This window comes from Oryza brachyantha, chromosome 3 (assembly GCF_000231095.2).
Source record: "Oryza brachyantha chromosome 3, ObraRS2, whole genome shotgun sequence".
Taxonomy (NCBI): domain Eukaryota; kingdom Viridiplantae; phylum Streptophyta; class Magnoliopsida; order Poales; family Poaceae; genus Oryza; species Oryza brachyantha.
Genome location: NC_023165.2, coordinates 13,095,900 through 13,117,184, shown reverse-complemented (window position 1 = coordinate 13,117,184; position 21,285 = coordinate 13,095,900). Strand labels below are relative to the sequence as shown.

Below are 21,285 nucleotides of genomic sequence, written 5' to 3'. Positions count from 1 at the left end.
CAAGCAAGATCTAGGAAAAATATACACGCATGCAGATCGATGCAGAAGAAATGTGTTTGAAATTTTCTAGTATGTCGTTGCTAAAATTAATAGGGGTTAGTTAATGAGTTATCATAAACAAAAGTGAAATTCATTAGAAAAATACCATCATAAAGCGTTGTGGAAAACGGAATAAATGCGGTTGTCGGATGGAGAAGGTACCGCTCAATAATTAATCAAAATATAGATGAATAATCAGAATTATACAAAAATTTAGCGTTGATAAATATATGAACATATTTTATAATATTATATTCAACTTTGGATATTTAAATATAAACAACTATATAAATTGGATATGGTCATGATGTTGTGTTCAATTAAATAACAACTTGGCATCAATACAAAAACATAGCTTCCGACACTCACAACTGCACACCAAATGGTGACAGGATTTGTTTCATATTGGATAAGATAAGACATAAGCAACACTAAATAAGATTACAGAAGATAAATGTATTTTTTAATTAAATAATCATCTAGATAAATATACGGACGATTATTCACATGAATAAACAAAATGCACGTCCGTTTAATCACCAAAAAAAAGTTTTGGTGTTCATGAATGATAATTAATTGTAGCCCGTATCACATTAATGGAACAGTTTTCTTACCATTTCTGTAGTATATACTCAACCAACAAAATGGCCGGTACGACCATATATTTTCCACAGCACTGACATGTACTAGCAAAATGCCATTGCGCACAAAAAAAAAAGAGAGAAATTAGACGGTATAGTACCACCCTAAAATGATTAAATGGTATATTTTCTCTGCAATTTCATTGCCATGGTATATATATTGTCCAAGTTAGGCTTGTACAGTTGTATACGATATCATTATGTCATCAAATTTACCCTTAGTAAATTAAATGGATGCGCATGCATGAAAGTGCATGTAATGGTCTAAGCATTGTACGATGATCTACCAACTTGAAAAAAGAATGTGATATCTACCAAACAAGCCAAAATTAAATTGACTAGCTTGGTGCAAGTCGAGTACATATATATTCAGTAATTCATCGTCATAAGTTTCAATAATATTATATAGTATGTCTAGTCTTTCACTCTTTTGTTACATGACCCCTTATATATATATGATCTCTATATATAGTCCCCTTGAAAATCAAAAACCTAGAACAAATATTATTCAATATACTCATTTTGTTTTTTATTTGATGTCATTTACCTTTGAGTCTACATTTGACTATTTATTATATGCAAAAACAATCATGTAATTATTAATTATTTTGTTATGATTTAATTTACTACTAAGCGTGACGTATTATTTTTATATTTGCAAAAAAAATGATCAATAGGACGAATAGTCAAATATAAATTCAAAAGTCAACGGCGTAAAATAAAAACAGAGGAAGTATATCATATGTTTTTTTATATATTCATACAGTTTCATGATTGAAACATTTTTATCTTGATTAGCTGAAAAAAAGTAATATTTATGAACCTACTGTCACGTAGCAAACTCCAACACGTTGTGTCGTGCATGCATCTCAACCAAAGCAGAGTAGTGCATGGTAGCTGTTTCACTTCGCCACAGATCGATGGATCATCTACAATATGATAAACAGGACCAAAGCCTTGCTGATCATGCTGTGTGTGTGGTCTCTGCATATATATGCATGTATACATACCATTTAAGGGTTACTCTAAATTAACAACTGACCAACTCTAATCACAGTGTGACAGCTTGTGAAAATTAGAAAAGGAGGGGAAGATTCTCGATCGTTCTCCATCGAAGCAAGCAAGGTCACCTAATTTCAACGCACAGTACATGTTTTATATATTATTGGACCAAACTAAGCACATACGTTCATGTCTATGTCATGTTGTAGTAAGCCATGAACATCAAACGACAGCTAACTGAGAACTAATTAATCTTGTATATACAGCTGGTAATTGCGTCCCTAGCTAAGTAACTGTTTCGATGAACGTATATATGCAGTAGGAGAGCTGTAGCTAATTAATTGACTGCAATTAAGTGACCTGTGATTGTGAGACATATATATAAGTTGCATTAAATAGTTTCTTTTGTTCGAAAGAGCTAACATAAATACTGTATTAAGATTATGACTCGATCGATTGTATTTTGGGTTTTTCTTTTTTTTTTTAGGCCGGCGATATGTATCATTCACAGCAGCCAGAGAAGATAGGAGGACATGATCGAGAGGTAGAATTTTTTTTTAAAAAAAAAAGTTGTGAAAGAGATCGAGATGTTAGTTGGTGGTAGCTAGCTGACCCCTGCACAGGCTCTCATCAGTCTCAGGCTAATTACTTTTCTGATCGGGTTGCTGTTAATTACCTTTTTTAATTGAAATTGCTTACTAGCAGGCAGAGAAGCCTAGCCGTTATCTTTAATAAAAATATAGAAAGAATATATAACGTCCTCCAATTAGAAAAGTTGTAACCAATGGATTGGAGGGGGCTCTCACGGATAGGCACATATTCCAGATCCTCCATCTGTGTCGGATGAAAAATCCGCACCGATAACAAATTTAAACTTGTCGCCTTTGGTTTTCCAAGAGCCAAAGAAAAGAAAGACGGCTCTCGGCTGGCTCGAATTGAGCCTACATATCCGTAAGATGCCCCAGAACCCCAAAAATTTGAACATATAAAGAACACATGAACACATGAACAACAATCATTAATCGTTATATACTTATTTCAATAGATGAACACGTACATCTAGATCTTTAGATCTTTAGGATCAACACGAGAACATATATAAATAAACATAAACGTAAGACTAAAACGGAGTGAAACCATTGACCGCCAATGTTGCCACATCTTCAACCCAACGATAATTCTGCACTTTCAACCTATTATCGTTGTTGTACATCGTAAGGTCGGATGCAACTAAATATGGCGGTCCCTGGCTTTAGGGCAGCTAGATCTGGCAACCCCCTGGCCTCTAGATCAATAAATCCTCTGACTAGGCCAGCGGAAGAAGTGGAGGGTTGGTCGTTATTATGTCCTCGTTCGTTACTCGTCAAGACCATAGCCAACGGCAGAAGGAGGAGAAAGACTGAGTTGCCACCTTAAGTCACCGCCGTCAATGGGAGGGGGGTGGAGAGGGGAAGAGTAAGATTGAGGTGGATGGTGAGAGGCAAGGAAAGGAGGGAATAGTTTTTTTGTTGATGCCGATATTGGCTCGGCACGGGTAGGGCCATAGGGGTGGAAATGGGCCAAGGCCCGTGAGTTCTTTTACAACCCTATTTAATTCTTAAAAAAATTAACTAAAAACTGTATATAATTTTATTTTTAATTCGTTTCGAACCCGGCCCTTAAATTTTATATTCATAATGGTTAGGCTCATTATACCCCTAGGCACGGGTTGATTTATTATTAGTATCAATGAAATTATAAATTATCATATATAACGTGTTATGTGTGCCTATGCTTTGAAGGAGCCCGCAACAAGAACCATTACGTATAATATGTTATAGGTGACAGTTTAAAATTTTAGACCCATGTAGAAGGATTGGAAGGACGAAAAATGCTTTATAGGTGCCAGTGTTATTATAGCAGAGGTTTATCCATCCTACGTATATGCACGGCAATCTCACTTACGTTTGAAGCAAGGGACCCATGAATAATCAGCATTTGTCAAAATATTCTGAAAAAATCCATCTATTCCTCTTCTTGCTGTTAATTACCTTGGTAAATTAAATATTAATATGATAATATCTCTAGCTAGCTTGAGCTAGCACGGCGCATTACAGCTTAGCACACATATATATCCATCCAGCATACATGTATGTGAATCACATGTGTATGAGCATCATCATCGTACTAGTGTTCATTAATTTAAACACTAATGAGATGTGTTTAAATTTTTTTAGAGCAGGTCGGTACTTGCATTAGAATTATGGCCGGGGTGTGACCGCTGCCTGTCTTCCATGCTATATATACCTCCAGCATATGCATCAGACGTACAGCAGACATTAATTCAGGCGAGACAGCAGAGAGATTAATTAGCGGATTAACACTAAGTTGCACCACCCAAATTCCCCAAACCGATCGATTCAAACTTGAGCTAAATCGATCAGAATTTGGAACAAGATCGATCGATCAGGTAGGTCGATGGGGAGACTGAGGCCGCCGTGCTGCGACGAGAGCAGCGTGAAGAAGGGGCCGTGGACCCGCGAGGAGGACGAGAAGCTCGTCGCCTACGTCGAGCAGCACGGCCATGGCAGCTGGAGGTCTCTCCCCAAGCGAGCCGGTAATTACTACCGCCTTCGTCTCAAAATAAATTCGTCTTTTGAACTAGAAAGAGAAAAGGATGAACATTAACACGTAGAGAGTGACTGAATCTGTACGTGTGTGTTTGTGCAGGGCTGAACAGGTGCTGCAAGAGCTGCCGGCTGCGATGGATAAACTACCTGAGACCCGACATCAAGAGGGGCAACTTCACTCCCGAGGAAGAGCAAGCCATCATTACCCTGCACTCCGTCCTCGGCAACAAGTATGTGCTGCACAAAATCTCTCGAGCTTTTACCCCACCGTCTCGGATCCTAGCTAGTTTTCATGTCAAACATATGTCGGAATCTATCTACCACTCTCATCATTTCGCTTATGTTTATACTTATAAGTTAAATTTTTAATTTTTAATTTTTAATTTAGAATTTATTCTAAGGTTTTTCATCGTAGTTTATTTTTCAGCGAGCGCGCATATAAAAATTTTTATTTACAAATTATTTCTTGTTTGTTAATCTGTCTTTCGAAAAGCCAACAATTACGTATGATACATTTGAGTTTACTGAATAAGCTAGGTGTGTGTTGTGCAGGTGGTCGACGATCGCAACACGGCTGCCAGGGCGCACGGACAACGAGATCAAGAACTACTGGAACACGCGCCTCAAGAAGAGGCTCATCGGCGCGGGCATCGACCCGGCCACCCACCGGGCGCGGCCGCGGGCGCCGGCGCCCGGCGACCTCGCCACCGCGCTCCCGCAGCTGGTGGCGCTCGCCAGCCTGGCGGTCGACCTCGCCGTCGGCCACCACGCCGGCACGTGGGCCGCCGACTACCTGCAGGCCGACGCGGCGGCGGTGGCGCAGCTGCAGTGCCTCCAGCACCTCCTCCTCCAGCCGCAGCAACCGACGCCGGCCACCTCGGCGACGAGCGGCGGCGGCGGCGGCGGCCACCCGGACATGAACACGGCGGGGAGCAGCTTCCTGACCCAAGCCGTCGCGTCCTACGCCGCAGCCCCACCTCTCCCTCCTCTCATGGCGGCTACCACTACCAGCCAGCAGGCTCACGAGCTGAAACGATGGCAAGGTCAGCTGCTCAGCAGCGGCGGCGGCGGCGACCATGGCGCCGTGTCGCCGCCTCCTCTCATGGCGGGCCACGGGGACGGCGGCGCGTCGCCTGATCATCTCAGCTTCTCCGGCGGCGGCGGCGACATGTTTCTGCACTCCGACTTGACGGCGCTGCTGTGCAGTGCGAATGCCGGCGTCGATCTGCAGTCCTGTAATCTAGATTTCTGATGCGATTAGGGTGATTAATTAGAAGATTAAGACGTCGTAATCATCAGACATTGATCGAGTCGAGAGTACGTGCAAGTGATGGTGACTGGCGCCCCTGCCCTGTACATGAAAGCACACTGTGGATGATATTTTTAAATTTGGTAGAAATTCATGCAAGTCATATGTAATCGATCGGAGGCGTGTGGTAATTAACCTTTTTTTTTTCGAAATATAGTGCATATCCATGCGCTCATAACATGCGTGTACTCATCTTTACGAGTTCAAACACGTACGTACACTTTGCCTCCTACGAGGGTCTCTCTAGATTGAGTTGGCATATATTAAAACAAGTGAAGTGCACCAGCGGTCGCTAAACTTGTATATATATGTGTTATCTAGTTCTCTAAACTCTTAAAATGTATTTTTGGATCTCCAAACTTGTCCGGGAGTGTCATATAGCTCCAAACGAGCTCCAACCTGCTCCATCCGCTGATGTGGCATGCCACGGTGACGCCTACGTGTTGGTGGTGCCATATGGGTCCCACATGTCAGTTTCTCGCTCTCCTCCTTATTCTTTTCTCTCCCTCTCGTAGGCGCCACCGTGACATGCCACGTCAGCGGATGGAGCGGGTCAGAGCCAGTTTGGACCTACATGACACCCCCGGACAAGTTCTGGGACCCAAAATACATTTTGAGAGTTCAGTGACCTAGATGACATATGCATACAAGTTTAGGGACCACTGATGCACTTCACTCTATTAAAATTAAGAATAGTTTTTCCATCCTTGAGGAGATATCATGAGGTATCAGTATTTTCTATGTAAAATTTGGTACCTTTTAGTATCTAAGATATCTAATTTTAGGTAGAAAACAGTGTTACATTCTCGAGGATGGTAAAATTGCTCTAAAGTTGACGGTGGTGTCGATCGGTATATCACTTACCAGTTAGCACTAAAGAATAATGAACTATAAACATGAGTAGCCGAGTATTTGTGTTAAGTCTAGAACTTAAACCTGGATAGACAGGTTCCACCACAAGAAACCTGACTAGTTAAGTTACTCACACTAATAATTAATTGTCTGGCTATCTTTAATGAAAATGAGAGAATCAATGAAGTTCAACTTCTATGGATACGTAATGCAATGCACCCATTTGATTTTTTTACGATGAAAATCGTTTACATCTTCGGCTTTTATCAGTGGACACGTAAATTTTGTACTCCCTATATTCCAAAATATAGCTAACTATATAGTTTAAAGCAATATATTTTAATTTAGGATGGAATGAGTATCTTTTAAAAACACCAAACATAATATAATTAGAATAGATGAAGATAACTCGTATAATATTAGATGACTTTTTATTAATCAACATCATATATATGCAATCTACATATATAACAGAAAAAACATTTTTTGCTATTTATTAGTGGTGTGATTATTTTCTTATTTATTAGTCATCTGAATTTGCAAAACATGTAGCTCATTTTAACCAATATAGAAAAAATATATAATTTAGTACAAAACTATATTGCAGTCTTCATACAAGGGATTGGTTGATAAGGAAAATTTGTGACCGCTTGGCATAATATATAAACTAAAAATATCTAGTGTCAAACTGTTTGTGAAGCCTGCATGCTTGGTACTTAGACTGCCCTTGCGTTAGGAACAAGCTTTCCGATTTTGGTTTGCAATTTTGAAAAAAAAATGGAAAAATATATTTAAAAGGAATTGAAACGTGAAAAAAAGGCTGATAATTTGATAGTGCATGAGAAAACGTAAAAGATAAATATGGCACTTGGGATCTCCATTGATAAAGGGATCGAAAATGCCTAAATAGTTGGATAAACTTACAACACCACGTGGAACTCTCAGTGCTTAAAATATTTGAATCTAGAGTAAATTCGACAGTATAAACATTTTCAGCAGTCAGCATGCAAATATAATTTGTTAAAATTAAACTGCAGGAGCTAGTATCACTGCTCAATACCTAATATAATCTAATGTCACAAACATAAATAAAAAAGAAAAAGAAAAGAAGCCGAGAGCGTCCTTTTTGGCAAGACTGATCCTCTATAACCGCATAAAAAACCGTCGAGGTTGTATTCTCGCTTCCTTTTTGCCCCTGCCACTCGCCAAATTCCCATTTCCTCCTAGATTTTCTTCATAACTTTGGTGAGGCTTATCTTCTTCCTATGTAAAAACACGGCTCTCTCCAAATTGCTGAGAAGACCAGAATGTGGATGTATTTTTAGAACAATTCCTAAGTTATGACGAGTTCAAGGAATATATGACTAACGTAAAATCGAGAATAATTTCATACATGCCAAATTTAGGCTTTTAGCTAGAAAAATAATTGTTGATACTCATCATATTTTGAATATCCAATCTTAAAATCCTAGACTCACCTCTGGTATTGTACTTTCTTTGTCTTTAGCTTCTCCATACTTAAGCAGTTAGAGCATTTAGAGCATTCACAGTGGTGGGCACTATCCTATGTGTTATGTGAGCCCAAAAATCTAGTAGTCTACATGATCTATGATGGAAGTTACTCAAAAGTCTCTCCAAAAAATATGAAGATACATAATAAAGGTACTCTATGCCACAGTCATGGTGTCCTCCGCTCAATATAGGATAATCTAGATCGAACAATAGCATATATAGATAATACGAGTATTACTCTCTAATCTAATTTTTGTGACAAATTTTAAAAGTAAATCAATTTTCTTCTGTTGTGTACACCCATAATAGTCCACAAACAGTTTTTTAATCTTTCTGCACACATTATGCAATCAATCTTTTAGGTCTCAATTATGATAGCAATAATTTCGTACCACGGAACAGCCTCAGGTCTTCCTCATATGTTACCCCTTGCATCCTTAGCGGGGTCAACAGGTGAAATTTTTTTATTTTTTAAATCTTTTTAATAAATTTTATTATTAAATCTTGAAAAAAAATATTTTCACCGTATGAATATTTTGGCCACGCCAATGTCGGTGACGTGACAAGATAACATTGTCACGTCACTTCAGTGGCAAAACAATGTTGTCATGCTCATGCCACCAATAATTGCGTGGCAAACCTGCCACGCCAAAAGCTCTACGTGACAACTTTGTTTTGTCATGCCAATGTCGGTGGCGTAGCCAAAAGATTCATACGGTGGAAATATTTTTCCCCGGAGTTTAGTAATAAAATTATTTATTAAAAATATTTAAAAAATAAAAAAATTTCTCAGCAAGTGCCACTACACGGTTCCGATTTAGTAATCTGGAGTTAGAAAATCTGATAGTATAGAATGGAGAGAGTCGCAGCCAGGCAAAGAGTTTGAGGCTTGACGGTGCCTATGTTTTTATTAAGTTTCCTAGTGCTGATGATGTTCTCCCTATGTGCTCTGTAAGCTCTTTGTCGTATAGCATCCCAATGCTGACAACTTCCATCTGATGGTAGTTTCTGTTTCTTCAACCATGGCAATTTCCTTATCCAATAGCACCAACCGTGTAGCAAAGTACTGTTCAGTTAGGAGATTGGTTGGTAAGCCTGTGTGCAAGTCATCAATCTGTCTCGCTTCGGATAACGTCTGTCGAACCGTTCTTGTCCTCCTGGAGCGTTAAGTTTGTTCAGGTTTGGCGGCAGTTGCATCAGCGTATGGTTTTCTATCCAATTTCGTCTCTGTCTTTTCACTTATATTAAGTATAAAAAAATAACTTCTTAACAATTAAAAAATAATTTATAGGTAAAATTTTTATATACGTAATCTTAGTGATCTAAGAGCAAAAGCTGATAAAATGAAACCCCCCACCCCACCCAAAATAAACTCTAAATTTAAGTTTTAAAAATTAAAGTTTTGACTTATAAGCACAAGGGAAAAGATATAGGACTAAGCTAGCTTTCCTCTCATCTCTTATGGTAACCTTTGTTACTGCTATAAAGAGGCATTTGTCCATATCGTCATATTTTATTGGTGTACAGACATATAACGTTAAATATTTAGATTATAACCGTATAGATTAGAAGTGTATGAAATACAAGCATAGAGATCAAATAAAAGAAAGAGAGAAAATGTGCCATGTGTGCAATTCATCAATCTATTTGTGTTCGGTTACACCTGATGGACCGTTCTTTGTCCTCCTCCTGGAGTGTTGGTACAGGTTTGGGCGCTACTTGCTTTAGCAGATGGTTTCCTATCCAATTTTGTCTCCATCTTTTCACTTATATTAAGCATAAATGAAGTGACTTATTAATAATAAAAATTAATTTATAGGTAAAAGTTTTATATATGTGTTTCTAATGGTATAAGAGGCAAGGGCTGATAAGATGAACAACCCCCCCTCCCAAAAAAAACTCTAAATTTGTGTGCTAAAATTTGAATTTAACTTAAACATAAGAGTAAATTAAGATATATGGCTTGATTCCTACAAGCTAGCTTTCCATCCCATCTCCTATGATAACCTTTTGCTGCTGTTGTAAAGAGGCCTTTGTCCATATCATCACATTCAATTGTCGTGCATAAACATTACATGTTTAGATTATAACGGGATAAATTTACCACACACTTGAAGTGTACGGAATACAACCATAGAGATAAACGTACGAGAGAAAACACGGCTGAGGAAAAATTAGCTGTCATTTTTTTGTTCCAAATTAACTCAAACATATGAATCTGGACAAAAATTCGACATGAAGATCATTTTCCACAGTCACCATAATCTGCTGAAATTAAATATATCTACCAGCCACAAGGCCTTCTTATCTCCGGGAGCTAGTAGCACTGGATATGTTTTTCCTGCCCAGTTGTTCCTGTATTGGGGAGCCAGTAGCACTAGATAGATATATATGTTTCAGCAGTTAACATTTTGCATCAGCAAACGTCGCTGTGAGTCGTATGCAGAGCCAAATGAAGATAAAGAAAGCATTCAAAATTAATATATGAGCAATTTCGTTAGATTTTTCCACAGACAGGAATCGAATAGATTTTGGTGACTGTCATGCTATATATCCTTTCCCAACCTGCCTTGCAGTATTTTGAGATGGGACATGAACAACTTGAATTTGATCGCTAATTAAGAAGAGAGAAAAAATAAATGAAGTAACAACTACAATCGATTGAGATAGGAACCGGTGCAGAGCTACTGTGAACTAACTAACTGCTTTACATCATTACATGTTTGGATTAACCTAGTAAAGTTGCGATTTATATACGTATGGCTCGATGTAACAGTCCAATCGTTTGCACGAGAACCCACTGCTGATGAGGTGCCGTCTATTAATTGCCAAATAATCTAATAAATAGCTTATTGCATATCATTGTTTATGCTGTCTCTGTATAATCAAATTATTAATAATATTAACACTCTTATATTTTTTTTCTTATACTTATGCTTATAAGCCTTATGCTTATAAGCCAAGAATTGAATTGTTAACCTTAAATTTAAAGTTGATTTTAGGGTCTTTTCATTTTTATTATAGTTTATTTGTCAGTCTTTACTTTTTTGTTTACTAGAAACACATATATAAAAGTAATATTAACAAATTATTTTTTGTCTATAAATATATAGTTAGTTTTTTTAAGAAAACGGTGAAACAATAACCTCCTAAGTCATTGTAGATAGCTAGATAAATGACATATCGTATGAGCTATACATGTGCATTTTAGATTTGATGTAAAACGATAAGTAGATAGCAGCTGTCTAGGCTTCTATCATTTCGCGTTTGATTCTCTTTATAAGCTAAAATTTAAGTTGATACTTAATTTAAAGCTGATTTTATGATTTTTCTTGTCATAGTTTTGTTTTACAATAATTGCTTTCTAATCGTTAAGGATACATATTTGAAAGTTTTACTCATAAATTATTTTTCCAACATATGAGGATCTCTCTGTTTTCCCAAATAACCAAGAAAAACGAATACTCCTGCCGTTCCAACATATGAGGAACTCTGTTTGTTTTTCCAAACATATCTAGACAAAGAGTGTATTTAAAAAAACAAATAAAAATTCTTATATTCCATTGTCCAGATAATGCATACCAAGTAAACTGAACAACTGGAGCACAGCCTGCCGGTAATATACAGGAGGAAAAATATTCTATTTATGATCAGTGCAGGGAGTTATATAGTACTAACAGCATGAGAGCTAGATATTAAGCAATGAGTGAACTACCACGGAAGAATTTACAAGGCTAATATGGCAATGATCAGCCTAACTGATCTAACAACTTCAATATCACCAAATGGCAGACATCTGGGAATCGTCTCTGCATATCAAGTCCTCTAGTCCAGCATGAAATCACTTCCATCAGCACCAGCTGCCTCACTTAGCATCTCGTCCTGCATCACCTGTCCAAAATCACCAGCGGCTAAGCAAAATTCGAAGGTCAAACAGATTACAGATATATAGGCTGTTGTGGAAAAACAAGAAAAGGGCTAACTGAAGTAATGGAAGTCTTTCTTTGGTTTGCTTTTATTTTTCAAAAAGCTCTGAACAGACCTCTTATTGTAACATCTATGGACAAAATTGGTGCTTGCTAGTGTAGTACCTGGTTATCAAAGTACACTTTTAGACTCGGCCTTAACAGAGATGATTATAAACAACTAGCCTTGGAAATCAAATAATTCATTGATGATTATTAGCAAATGAAGCCTTTTTATTTTGTCTAGCTGAGGGCGGATATCAGTTTGTCATTACTGAAAAAAAGGGGAACAAATGTTTAAAAGCAAGATAGAGGCAATAGTAAATAGGACCCTTTTTGCTTCCTATTAGCGTCACCGTGGAATAGTGACTATCTGGTAACCATACCCTGGACTGTTGCATTTCAGCAACACAAGTTGTAAGCCTGTGGTACTGTTCTCTTGCTTCTGGGTATTGAGTCATAGAGCGCACACGTTCCAGTGCTCTTTGTAGTCTGGCTTCAGCCTGCCTTCTGCCATCCTGCAAGAAATCGTATTCATCCTCTGTTTTTGCAGGTTGGATTTGTGACTGGCTTTCTAACTGTTTCTCAAGTCGAAAGGCACGCAAGCCAGGTCTCTTTCTCCTCCATCTCAGTATAACTTTCTCAACAATACCAACTGACCAGACTACTTTTTTATAGTTTCTCCTCACTTGATGTCCCCGTACATGAGCCTAATGATAAAAAGATGGAATCAATACCATGATTGAACAGGAGCATTCGATAAGATAGCTAATATGGCATTACATTAAATCAGAAGAAACTAAAGATATTACAACTTGTCAGTACAATAAGCATTGCCTACTTGCATAACTAAAGTCTTGTGAATGCATCATGCATATAACATCTACAAGTAATACATATCAAAGTTACTGACTTTAAAGTAGGATATATGCCACCTTAACCGAATGAAATAAATAGAATACAAGAACAAACATTAAGCGTCAAGGCTGCATCTGGGCCAATTACCCAAGCGCAACAAAAGAACACATTCCTGCATTGGTGCAGTGCGCAGAACCTTTTTTAAATAACATCATAAAGCTGATAAAGTAATGGTGTTCGCAGTACGCACTATGATTCGATGGCAACATTCTATAGTATTCAATGTGAATGATTTATTCTTAAACCGAAACCTGTGATTAACCCATTTTAAGGAACTAGAGCACAAGGTTTCCTGTTGTAGGTTTCTTTGCAAGAATATGAAAATTTTAGATCTACTAAATGGAACTATTTGCACTTTTGCAGCCCTATATAATCATAGTAACTCAATTCTTATCGAATTCTTATCACAGAATTCCTATTAGTAATTCAGCAGACGTACTCATAAGGAAGATTAGGAGAAAAAGGTTATCAAGAGTACCTGTAGTTTGACGATTCTTTGGCGAATGATCATAAACTCCTTTCTTCCTTTCCATCCTCGGAACTTGTTTTGGATACGGACAGCAGCAGAATGCAAATGTGTATCATGTTGCCCTTGTTTGGCATTTCCAAGAGATATAAGTGAAAGTGTGTGTTCATCAGATAACCCACAGTCCTCATCTCCATATTCCACAACCTTCTTTCTGTGGAATGATTCCACCCTGAAGGCTTGGAATATCCTAGCAGCAGCTTGAGTGGATTTACGAACAGCACTTAACGAATCCTTTAATGGATCAGCATGAGAATCCTCTACAGCAAGCTGAGCATAACTAGTTTGAGGGAAATCTTCAGCAATAGTTAATCCACAAGCTTCTCCCACACTGCTATCTTTTGAGTCCTTTATGCTAAGTGCTGATAGATGGCTTGTCAAAGCAGATTCCGCAAGAAAACCAGCAATTCCCTTGTGTCCATTTGTAGAGGCTAAATCGGCTGGAGTTCTTCCAGAAGGAAATTCAGAAGTAGGATCTGTTAATGCACCTGCTGCAGCTCCGTTTGCTATAAGGACGCCTATTGTCCGCTCTCTACAAAGCAATACCAAAAAAATGAGTTCAAAAGGACAAAAAAAAGTAATAGCTAGAGACATTTGCTTTCATGCAATTTAGAAATATTCTACCTCCCTTTCTCCCTATTTAAGTAGGAAGATGCAAGTGGAAAGGAATCTCTTTTTACATTAAATGTTTGTACACCATAACCATTAGCTATTAGAAACATCTCTAGTTATCTGAAAGTACCTTCCACAAGATGCAGCCCAATGAAGTGCAGTCCATCCATGAGCATCCCGAAAGTTTATATTGACACCAGAAACAAGTATCGGTCTTATAGCCCAATCATAACCCAGGGCAGCCGCCAGATGAATTACACCCTGCCCCTCCTTCCCAAGCACATTTGGGCCCTTCTCACTATTGCTTATTTTACAAATAAGCCAGCAATGAAGCTTTTCTTTCACCAATTTCTTTAAACTTTGGTTCGTTGTAGTGAGATCATCTGTCAAGCCAGACGGTGATTCCTGGTCTGACCATTTCTCATCTAGCATTAGGGAGTTTATAGCATTGATTAACTCATGTTTCTCATTTCCACAAACAAGCAGTTGATTGTCATTTGGTCCCAAAGAGAGTAGCTTCTCAAGACGAATTTGTAGATGCATTTCATTTATAACATTGGCTTGAGAATGTGATGCGGATGCCTCTGTGTACTGAGCATCAGAATCCCGGTACTCGAATTCCCGCACTTCACTACAAGCGATCCTGTTTGAGCATGTCACATAAAAGGGAACTCTTCCAGATTGATGTTCTGGTGCATAGCAGCGTAGGGCACCATCAGCTAAAACCTCAGCTGGTACTTCAACATCCCCAAACATGCATGACCACTTGCAATTTTCCACATTCTCTGCCAAGAATGTACCAGTAACCAAAACCTGGAAAGTTAACATAATTTAATAAATCACAAAAGGATAAGTGGTTACTGTAGATTGCTGATTAAGTACCCATAATATTATCAATTTACAAAGGCCACAAGAGACTCGAACTGTGGATAACCCAGGGTTGACAATAATTAGACACGTAAAATGATTTGCATACCTTTGTCTTTGAACCAATATATGAGCAGTTTGGTGAAATGTCAAGAATGCTGAATAGTTGGTCTTGCGCAAGTGAAGGGCTCACTACATACGCATCTAGCTGTCCGTTAGTTGGAGCACTAGGACCATCAGCAGCGTTCACAATCTCACTGCTACTCCAGAATGCATCAGAACTTGATTTGATATCCAAATCAACCACCTCTCCAAGTTCTTTACTCATCCACCTTGAAAAGCTGTCATGTTTCTTTAAACCAGTAGACTCGATCTTAAATAGATCTACTGACAATTGCTTCAGGAGTGAATGTTTGGTGCTTCCTTCAGTATATTTATTACCATTGACCTGAAAATTTCATACAAGTGATATAGCAGACTACTATATGTTGATACTTTTTGTACCCAGAAAAATTGATATTCTTTTTGCCGTAGCATTAGATATGCATTGGTTTCGATAGCATGTTGTTACATTGTAGTTTTCTTTTATTTTAATGCATATTGTTGTCAATTCAAGTACCTTTGAATGGATGTACTACACTGCTTTTGCCATAGCAGCTGTTCATGATTTGAATTGATAATTCAAACTTAGGGAAAAATAAATAGCCAGAGTTGCTATACAAACTATTTTGGAGTGGTTACACTCATGGGGTTGACAAACATGCTAAGAAGATACCATATCCCTCTTAAGATATCAAGGAAATTCACAAGTCAGCAATGAAGTACCTGTGACGATTGTATGCCTGCAAAACTCAGTGCATCAGCTTCCTTCTGGCTAAGGTTGTTAGTGTAAAGAGCTTCAGATGTAAATGTCTCCAGAAGAGAGCTATCCTCCAGATTGTTAGCCTCTATCATGGAAAATGAAGAATGAAGAGTTGGCTCCGTGAATCCATTGGCATATCCTGAGAAAGGCTCATCAAACATTCTAGCTATGTCACTGTGAGTAAATGAATGGCTGTTTAGATTAGATGTTCCTGGCAGCAAATCACCATGATAACCTGAAACCGTTTGCAAAAGAGAAGGTCAGTTTAAAGCCAGTATTAGGAATTTCAGATGTAGAGGTCAGTACCTTACCTTGGTTACAGATGGCTGAAGCAGAAGGGTATAAAATGTCATCCATCACGATTCCATCCATAGGCTGCTGCATCTCAATGAAAGGGTGGTATCTGGAGCTTGCTCGGCAATTATCTGCTGCACCGAATTTCGCTTTAGATACACTGAAAGAAGGTGCATAATTGAATATGCATCAGTAAATCTATACTTAGAGTAGATGATGCAGAAGAAAGTAACAGAAATGGAGATACCTGGTTCAGCACCCTCATACTCTGAAATCTGCCCACTAATTGGGCTTTCAGCTGCATCCATGATCTGTGGGGTCATCTGGTTCTGACTAGTAATAGAATTTGAACACGATGGACTATCAGCACCGGACAACTGCATAATCTCTTCTTTAGCACGACTAATTTGCTTTGAACCCTGGAAAATTAATAGTAAATGAACAAGAAATATAAGACATCCTATTTATACACACTGATCAGATAAAATTATGGTTATAAAGGTATTGTCTGCATGGAAACAATATTTACTCAGTGGAACAAAAGAATCTGTTATTAAAAAATTAATTTACTTTAGGATAATAATTTTATCTGTGCTCTGTCAAAAGGTGTCTAACAATAAAGTGTCTAGATGAAGAGGCATAGATGCAGAGGATGCATGAGCTGTAGAATGAGATAGAAGGAAAGCTGAAGTTTAAATCATAGATAACCAAGACTGTTCAGTGTACCACGGACACCGCAAGAGTGTGCCTAATATAGATGGTGAATAACTATTTCCGCTTATATAACAGATATAGGAACAACTGTTTTAGTTTCGCATCCACTTGATGATAAGCAAAAAAAGAAAAGGAGGAAAAAGTGAGAGCACAGATGATTAGAGTATACAGTATGGAAAAAAACCAAACCTTGACTTCAAGATAGTGTACAAGAACAATGTGTGTGAAATCCCTGAAAAGTAAGAAAATTCATTTTATTACACAGTGTATGCTTTCCTCTGAATATCAGTTCAACTATCAGTACCATCCAAATGAGTCTATGGTTGCACTATAAAACATAAACACAGCACAATATCCTGCACTTACTCTTCCAATAGCCAATAAGTTCTTCTTTGAAAGTTCTCGTTTTCCTCCCCATGAGCATAGTAGCAGTGTAGAACATCAATGCTGCCAGCCTAAAGTAACAAGCTTCAGTTTAGTGAACTAGTGAAGACAAAGACCAAAAGAGTTGAAACAAAAAACGTGTGGGCGTCATTGGACAAAAAAAAAGCTTCAGGTAGATTGAGCACAAAAACCAGGTTCTGTTATCAGTAGTATGGAACAAACATTTTCATTTGTTCATTTCCGGATCAAAGTTGTATCCAAACTTGTGAAGTACATTTTGGTGTGTTTGTAGGGAAGGGGTATAGGTATCGCTACTAAGTCTGATGGAAAGGACAGAGGGTAAAAGCATATAAGATCAATCCTCAAAATTTATACACCCTTAAGCACAAAAACAAACACACATAGGCAAACTTGCAAAGATTGGTTCCTTGTAACTGAAAAACTCATATTTACTTACTTTTAGTTTCTCATGAGCTTCTTTAACGGTCTTCCCATCTTTTTTCTTCCTCCAGTTATGCCCATCCTTTCTGAAGTATCTTAATGTTTTGCGATCAAATAGAAAAAGAGAACCACCTACAGCAATGATACGCAAATTAAGTATAGAAGACAAGAATCAGTGGTAAATATTAACGAAATTGAATACAAGGTTCAGACAACAATGACAACAGCAAAGCAACAGCCTGAAGCATATCTTTATCTTCAGAGCAAACCACTGCTTTTTTTTCTGTTCAGGAGGCAAGGGCAATTGCTTGTGAGAAGGTATTCCCCTTGTGATACAGTGGGCAGGACAACTCATTGTACTGAATCTGATTGCTATTCAAATATTCAGCTACCATCCTCATTCCTCAGACTCTCAGAAAGGATGAAGGGGGCTAAACATTAAAGTTCATTAGTGAAATTGTTAAGACAAGGGTGGATTTGGAGAGCTGAGATCATATGCTTTGTAGAAGTGTCCAGATATCAACTAGGTTAGTGCATGAGATAGCACATTAGTAAACAGGTGGCTATTACTCAGGGATAACGTTATGTGTACCTTAATTGGAGTGTAATTTGAATATCATTTCCTTTTACATTATGCTGGGGGAAGCAAGTATACACCGACTGACCTTGATAAATCAATTTCTGCCCTGTCAATCAACTGCAACCAGAGAACCCCACACCCTCCACCACCAATCCCTGCCCACACCCATAGTACTCTCAACTGCCTGATGTGTTGCTACCATTCACATTCAATGGTGCCCTCTCTGCATCTTTCCTACCGCCACCACATCCTAGCATCCACCCGACTAATATAACTGATTGGGCTCATGACCCCACCTTAGCCCTGCGGCCCCTGCCCACAAACTATCCATCGTAGTTGCCACTAAGCCCTGTTTGGATTGGAGGAACAAAGCATTCTTCATTTTCCATATTGGTGGGGGAAAATGAGCTCAAACCTCATAGAAAACTTTAGCACTCTTACCTTGTATTCTGCATAATTATTCTCTGCCAGTGTATATATATTTCATTCGTGTGTTTTCACCATTCCTAGGTTTGTTATGTGTCCCAAATAGGAACTAACCAAATGGGAGGACAATGGCGGCCATTGCCAATGGGGTGGAAGAAAGGGAGGTGGCAAGGTTGCCATATGATGTGCAAACAACACACTACCATTTCCATCAAATTGACAGCAATCAAATTCCCAACGTGAAGCACTTCTAATGATATCATTTTTCCCAGTTACCAGCTGAAAATAAGGATAGAATACTATTCAGAGAGACTGTACCATGACAATTCAGTGTTTTCTTCTCCCCATATCAGTTGAATCTGAAGATGGTGGATTAAGATCCAATGAGTGCCATTCTCCCCATCTACACAACTACTTCGTCCCCTCTCACCGGCTCAATCCCCATCATGCCATCATATAATCCCTCACGGAGGCTCGGAAGAGCTCCGCCGCGCTAATTATGCCTTGTCGCTTCGCTTAGGAGTTTATCCAAAAGTGAAGCAACTGTCCGATTACGCAAAAAGATTTAGACCACTAATGGGTGGAAATCTTAGATATAAATGAGATGAAAAGGAACCATACTTTCGGGCCTGTTTGGTGGCTCGGGTGAGAGAGAAAAACTCCTGTAATTTGAGAGTATTTCGCATATTTCAGTGGGTCGCAACCATCGCTTCTGAGCCTCCAGCACCATCTGCGAAATATCTGCAAAATAACAATAATAATCAGGAATTAGTCATCAGTTAGTCAACGTCGACAACCACTCCAACCCTGCTGTCCACACCCTGCAACGCCGCCTTAATTTTTTTTTTGTCTGTTCTTAATAATTGGGCTGAAAAGTCAATAGAACAAATCCAGAAAATTCTAGCGAGAGGTGCCCAGTCCAGTCCAAGCTTGCTTCTGCAAGATGTTTAGTGCCCGGAAGCAAACCCAGCAACAAAACCCAAAAAAAATTCCAAATTTCTTATATGGATAGCAGAATTGCTTGCGTGACAGGAGTTCATCATGCCGTAAAATCCCCCCAAAAAAAATCCGAACGGCGTGAGCAACCTAAAACAGCACACGCACCCCATGACAGGAAGAAAACGCAACCAAAATCCCGTAATTTTTTCCACCCGCGCGGCACCGAGCAGAAACCCTAACCCCCAACCCCCCCCCCCCCCACGGCGACCAGACAGGGACCCAGATCCGCCTACCTGGGGGCTGGTTAGGCCGCGGGAACATGCGCGCCTCCGCCATGGCAGCAGCAACACCAGACCAAAACCAAAACCCTCCAACAAAAAAAAAAAACTCCTCCGCCGCCGCCGCCGCCGCCTCCTCTTCGGTCGCCGGTCGCCGGTGTGTGAGGGATCGAACCGCGAGGGGGAAGCGGGCGAGGATTTAAACGGAATCGAAGGGAGACGAGCGAAGAAGGTTCGACGAACAAGGAAGGAGCTCGCTCTCTCTCTCTGGGTGTGGGTGTGATGTGAACGCGAGGAAAAAGCGGAGGCGCGGGGGAAAGACGGGGATGCCCCTGCGTAGGAAGGGACGAGGTGGGTCGGGGGCGCGCTTTTTGTCGTCGCTCGCTGTTGCACGCTTGGACCTTTTTGGCCACATGGACGTGGAACGGAATATACCCTCCAAAAGAAATTGTTTCGGATTTGCTGCTGATTTACATTCTACAATTTGGAACTAAGGCCACCTTTAGTTCCAAAAATATTTTCTAAAAACATCACATCAAATTTTTGGATATCTAAATAAAACATTAAATATATATAAATACTAAAACTAATCATACAGTTATGAATGAAATCGTGAGACAAACCTTTTAAGCCTAATTAGGACATAGTTAGCCATAAGTGCTATAGTAACCAACATGTGCTAATGATGAATTAATTAGATTCAAAAGATTCTCTCGTGGTTTCTAGACGGAATCTGAAATTTTTTTTTAATTAGACTACGATTAATAATCTAAATGCGTGTCTAAATATTTGATGTGATGCTTTTGCAAAACAATTTTGCAAACTAAACGAGTCCTAAGGTCTTGTTTAGTTTCAAAATTTTTTTCCAAAAACATCACATCAAATTTTTAGACACCTAAATAAAGCATTAAATATAGATGAACCAAAAAACTAATTGCACAGTTACGGAAGAAATGTTGAGACGAATTTTTTGAGCCTAATTAGTCCATGATTAGGCATAAGTGCTACAGTGACCAACATGTGGTAACGACGGATTAATTAAGCTCAAAAGATTCGTACCGCGGTTTCCAGGGTAGCCATGAAATTCGTTTTTTCATTCGTGTCTGAAAACTCCTTCCGACATTCGGTCAAACATATGATGTGATACTTCTCCCAAAAATTTTCTTAATCTAAACACCCTAAGTACTTGTTTAGTTCCCAAAAAATTTCTCCAAAAACATCGTATCGAAATTTTAGATATTTAAATGGAGCATTAAACATACAAGAAACAAAAAACTAATTGCACAGCTATATGAGAAATCTTGAGACGAATCTTTTGAGCCCTTACTTCATGATTAGTCCTAATTACTTCATGATTAGTCATAAATACTACAGTAACTAACATGTGCTAATGACGGCTTAATTAGGCTCAAAAAATTCGTCTCGCGGTTTCCAGCCGAGCTGTGAAATTCGTTTTTTCATTCATGTCCAAAAACTCCTTTTAACATCCGGTCAAACGATCGATTTGCTCTTTCC

The 21,285-nt window shown here is 38.8% G+C and overlaps 2 protein-coding genes across 3 annotated transcripts; one reads left to right on the top strand and one right to left on the bottom strand.

Annotated features, from left to right (window-relative positions):
- Positions 1-4,119: 4,119 nt before the first annotated feature.
- On the top strand, positions 4,120-5,749 carry LOC102700977 (transcription factor MYB41-like). Its single transcript, XM_040522850.1, has 3 exons — positions 4,120-4,278; positions 4,392-4,521; positions 4,844-5,749. The coding sequence occupies exons 1-3, from the start codon at positions 4,140-4,142 to the stop codon at positions 5,541-5,543; spliced, it is 969 nt and encodes a 322-aa protein (XP_040378784.1). The 5' UTR covers positions 4,120-4,139; the 3' UTR covers positions 5,544-5,749.
- A 5,745-nt stretch (positions 5,750-11,494) lies between these two features.
- On the bottom strand, positions 11,495-20,053 carry LOC102708878 (calmodulin-binding transcription activator 3-like). Of its 2 annotated transcripts, XM_015835367.2 has the most exons (14): positions 19,786-20,053; positions 19,175-19,294; positions 17,564-17,679; positions 17,089-17,177; positions 16,912-16,954; positions 16,256-16,427; positions 16,026-16,142; positions 15,678-15,949; positions 14,962-15,300; positions 14,116-14,798; positions 13,326-13,905; positions 12,316-12,639; positions 12,007-12,055; positions 11,495-11,855 (listed from the first exon to the last, which is right to left on the bottom strand). In XM_015835367.2, exons 1-13 carry the CDS (start codon positions 19,826-19,828, stop codon positions 12,044-12,046), a joined length of 2,910 nt encoding a protein of 969 aa, XP_015690853.2. In that variant the 5' UTR covers positions 19,829-20,053; the 3' UTR covers positions 11,495-11,855; positions 12,007-12,043. The 2 variants fall into 2 exon arrangements, with proteins under 2 accessions (XP_015690853.2, XP_006650150.3); XM_006650087.3 differs by lacking the exon at positions 12,007-12,055 and having other exon boundaries at positions 19,786-20,052.
- Positions 20,054-21,285: the final 1,232 nt, after the last annotated feature.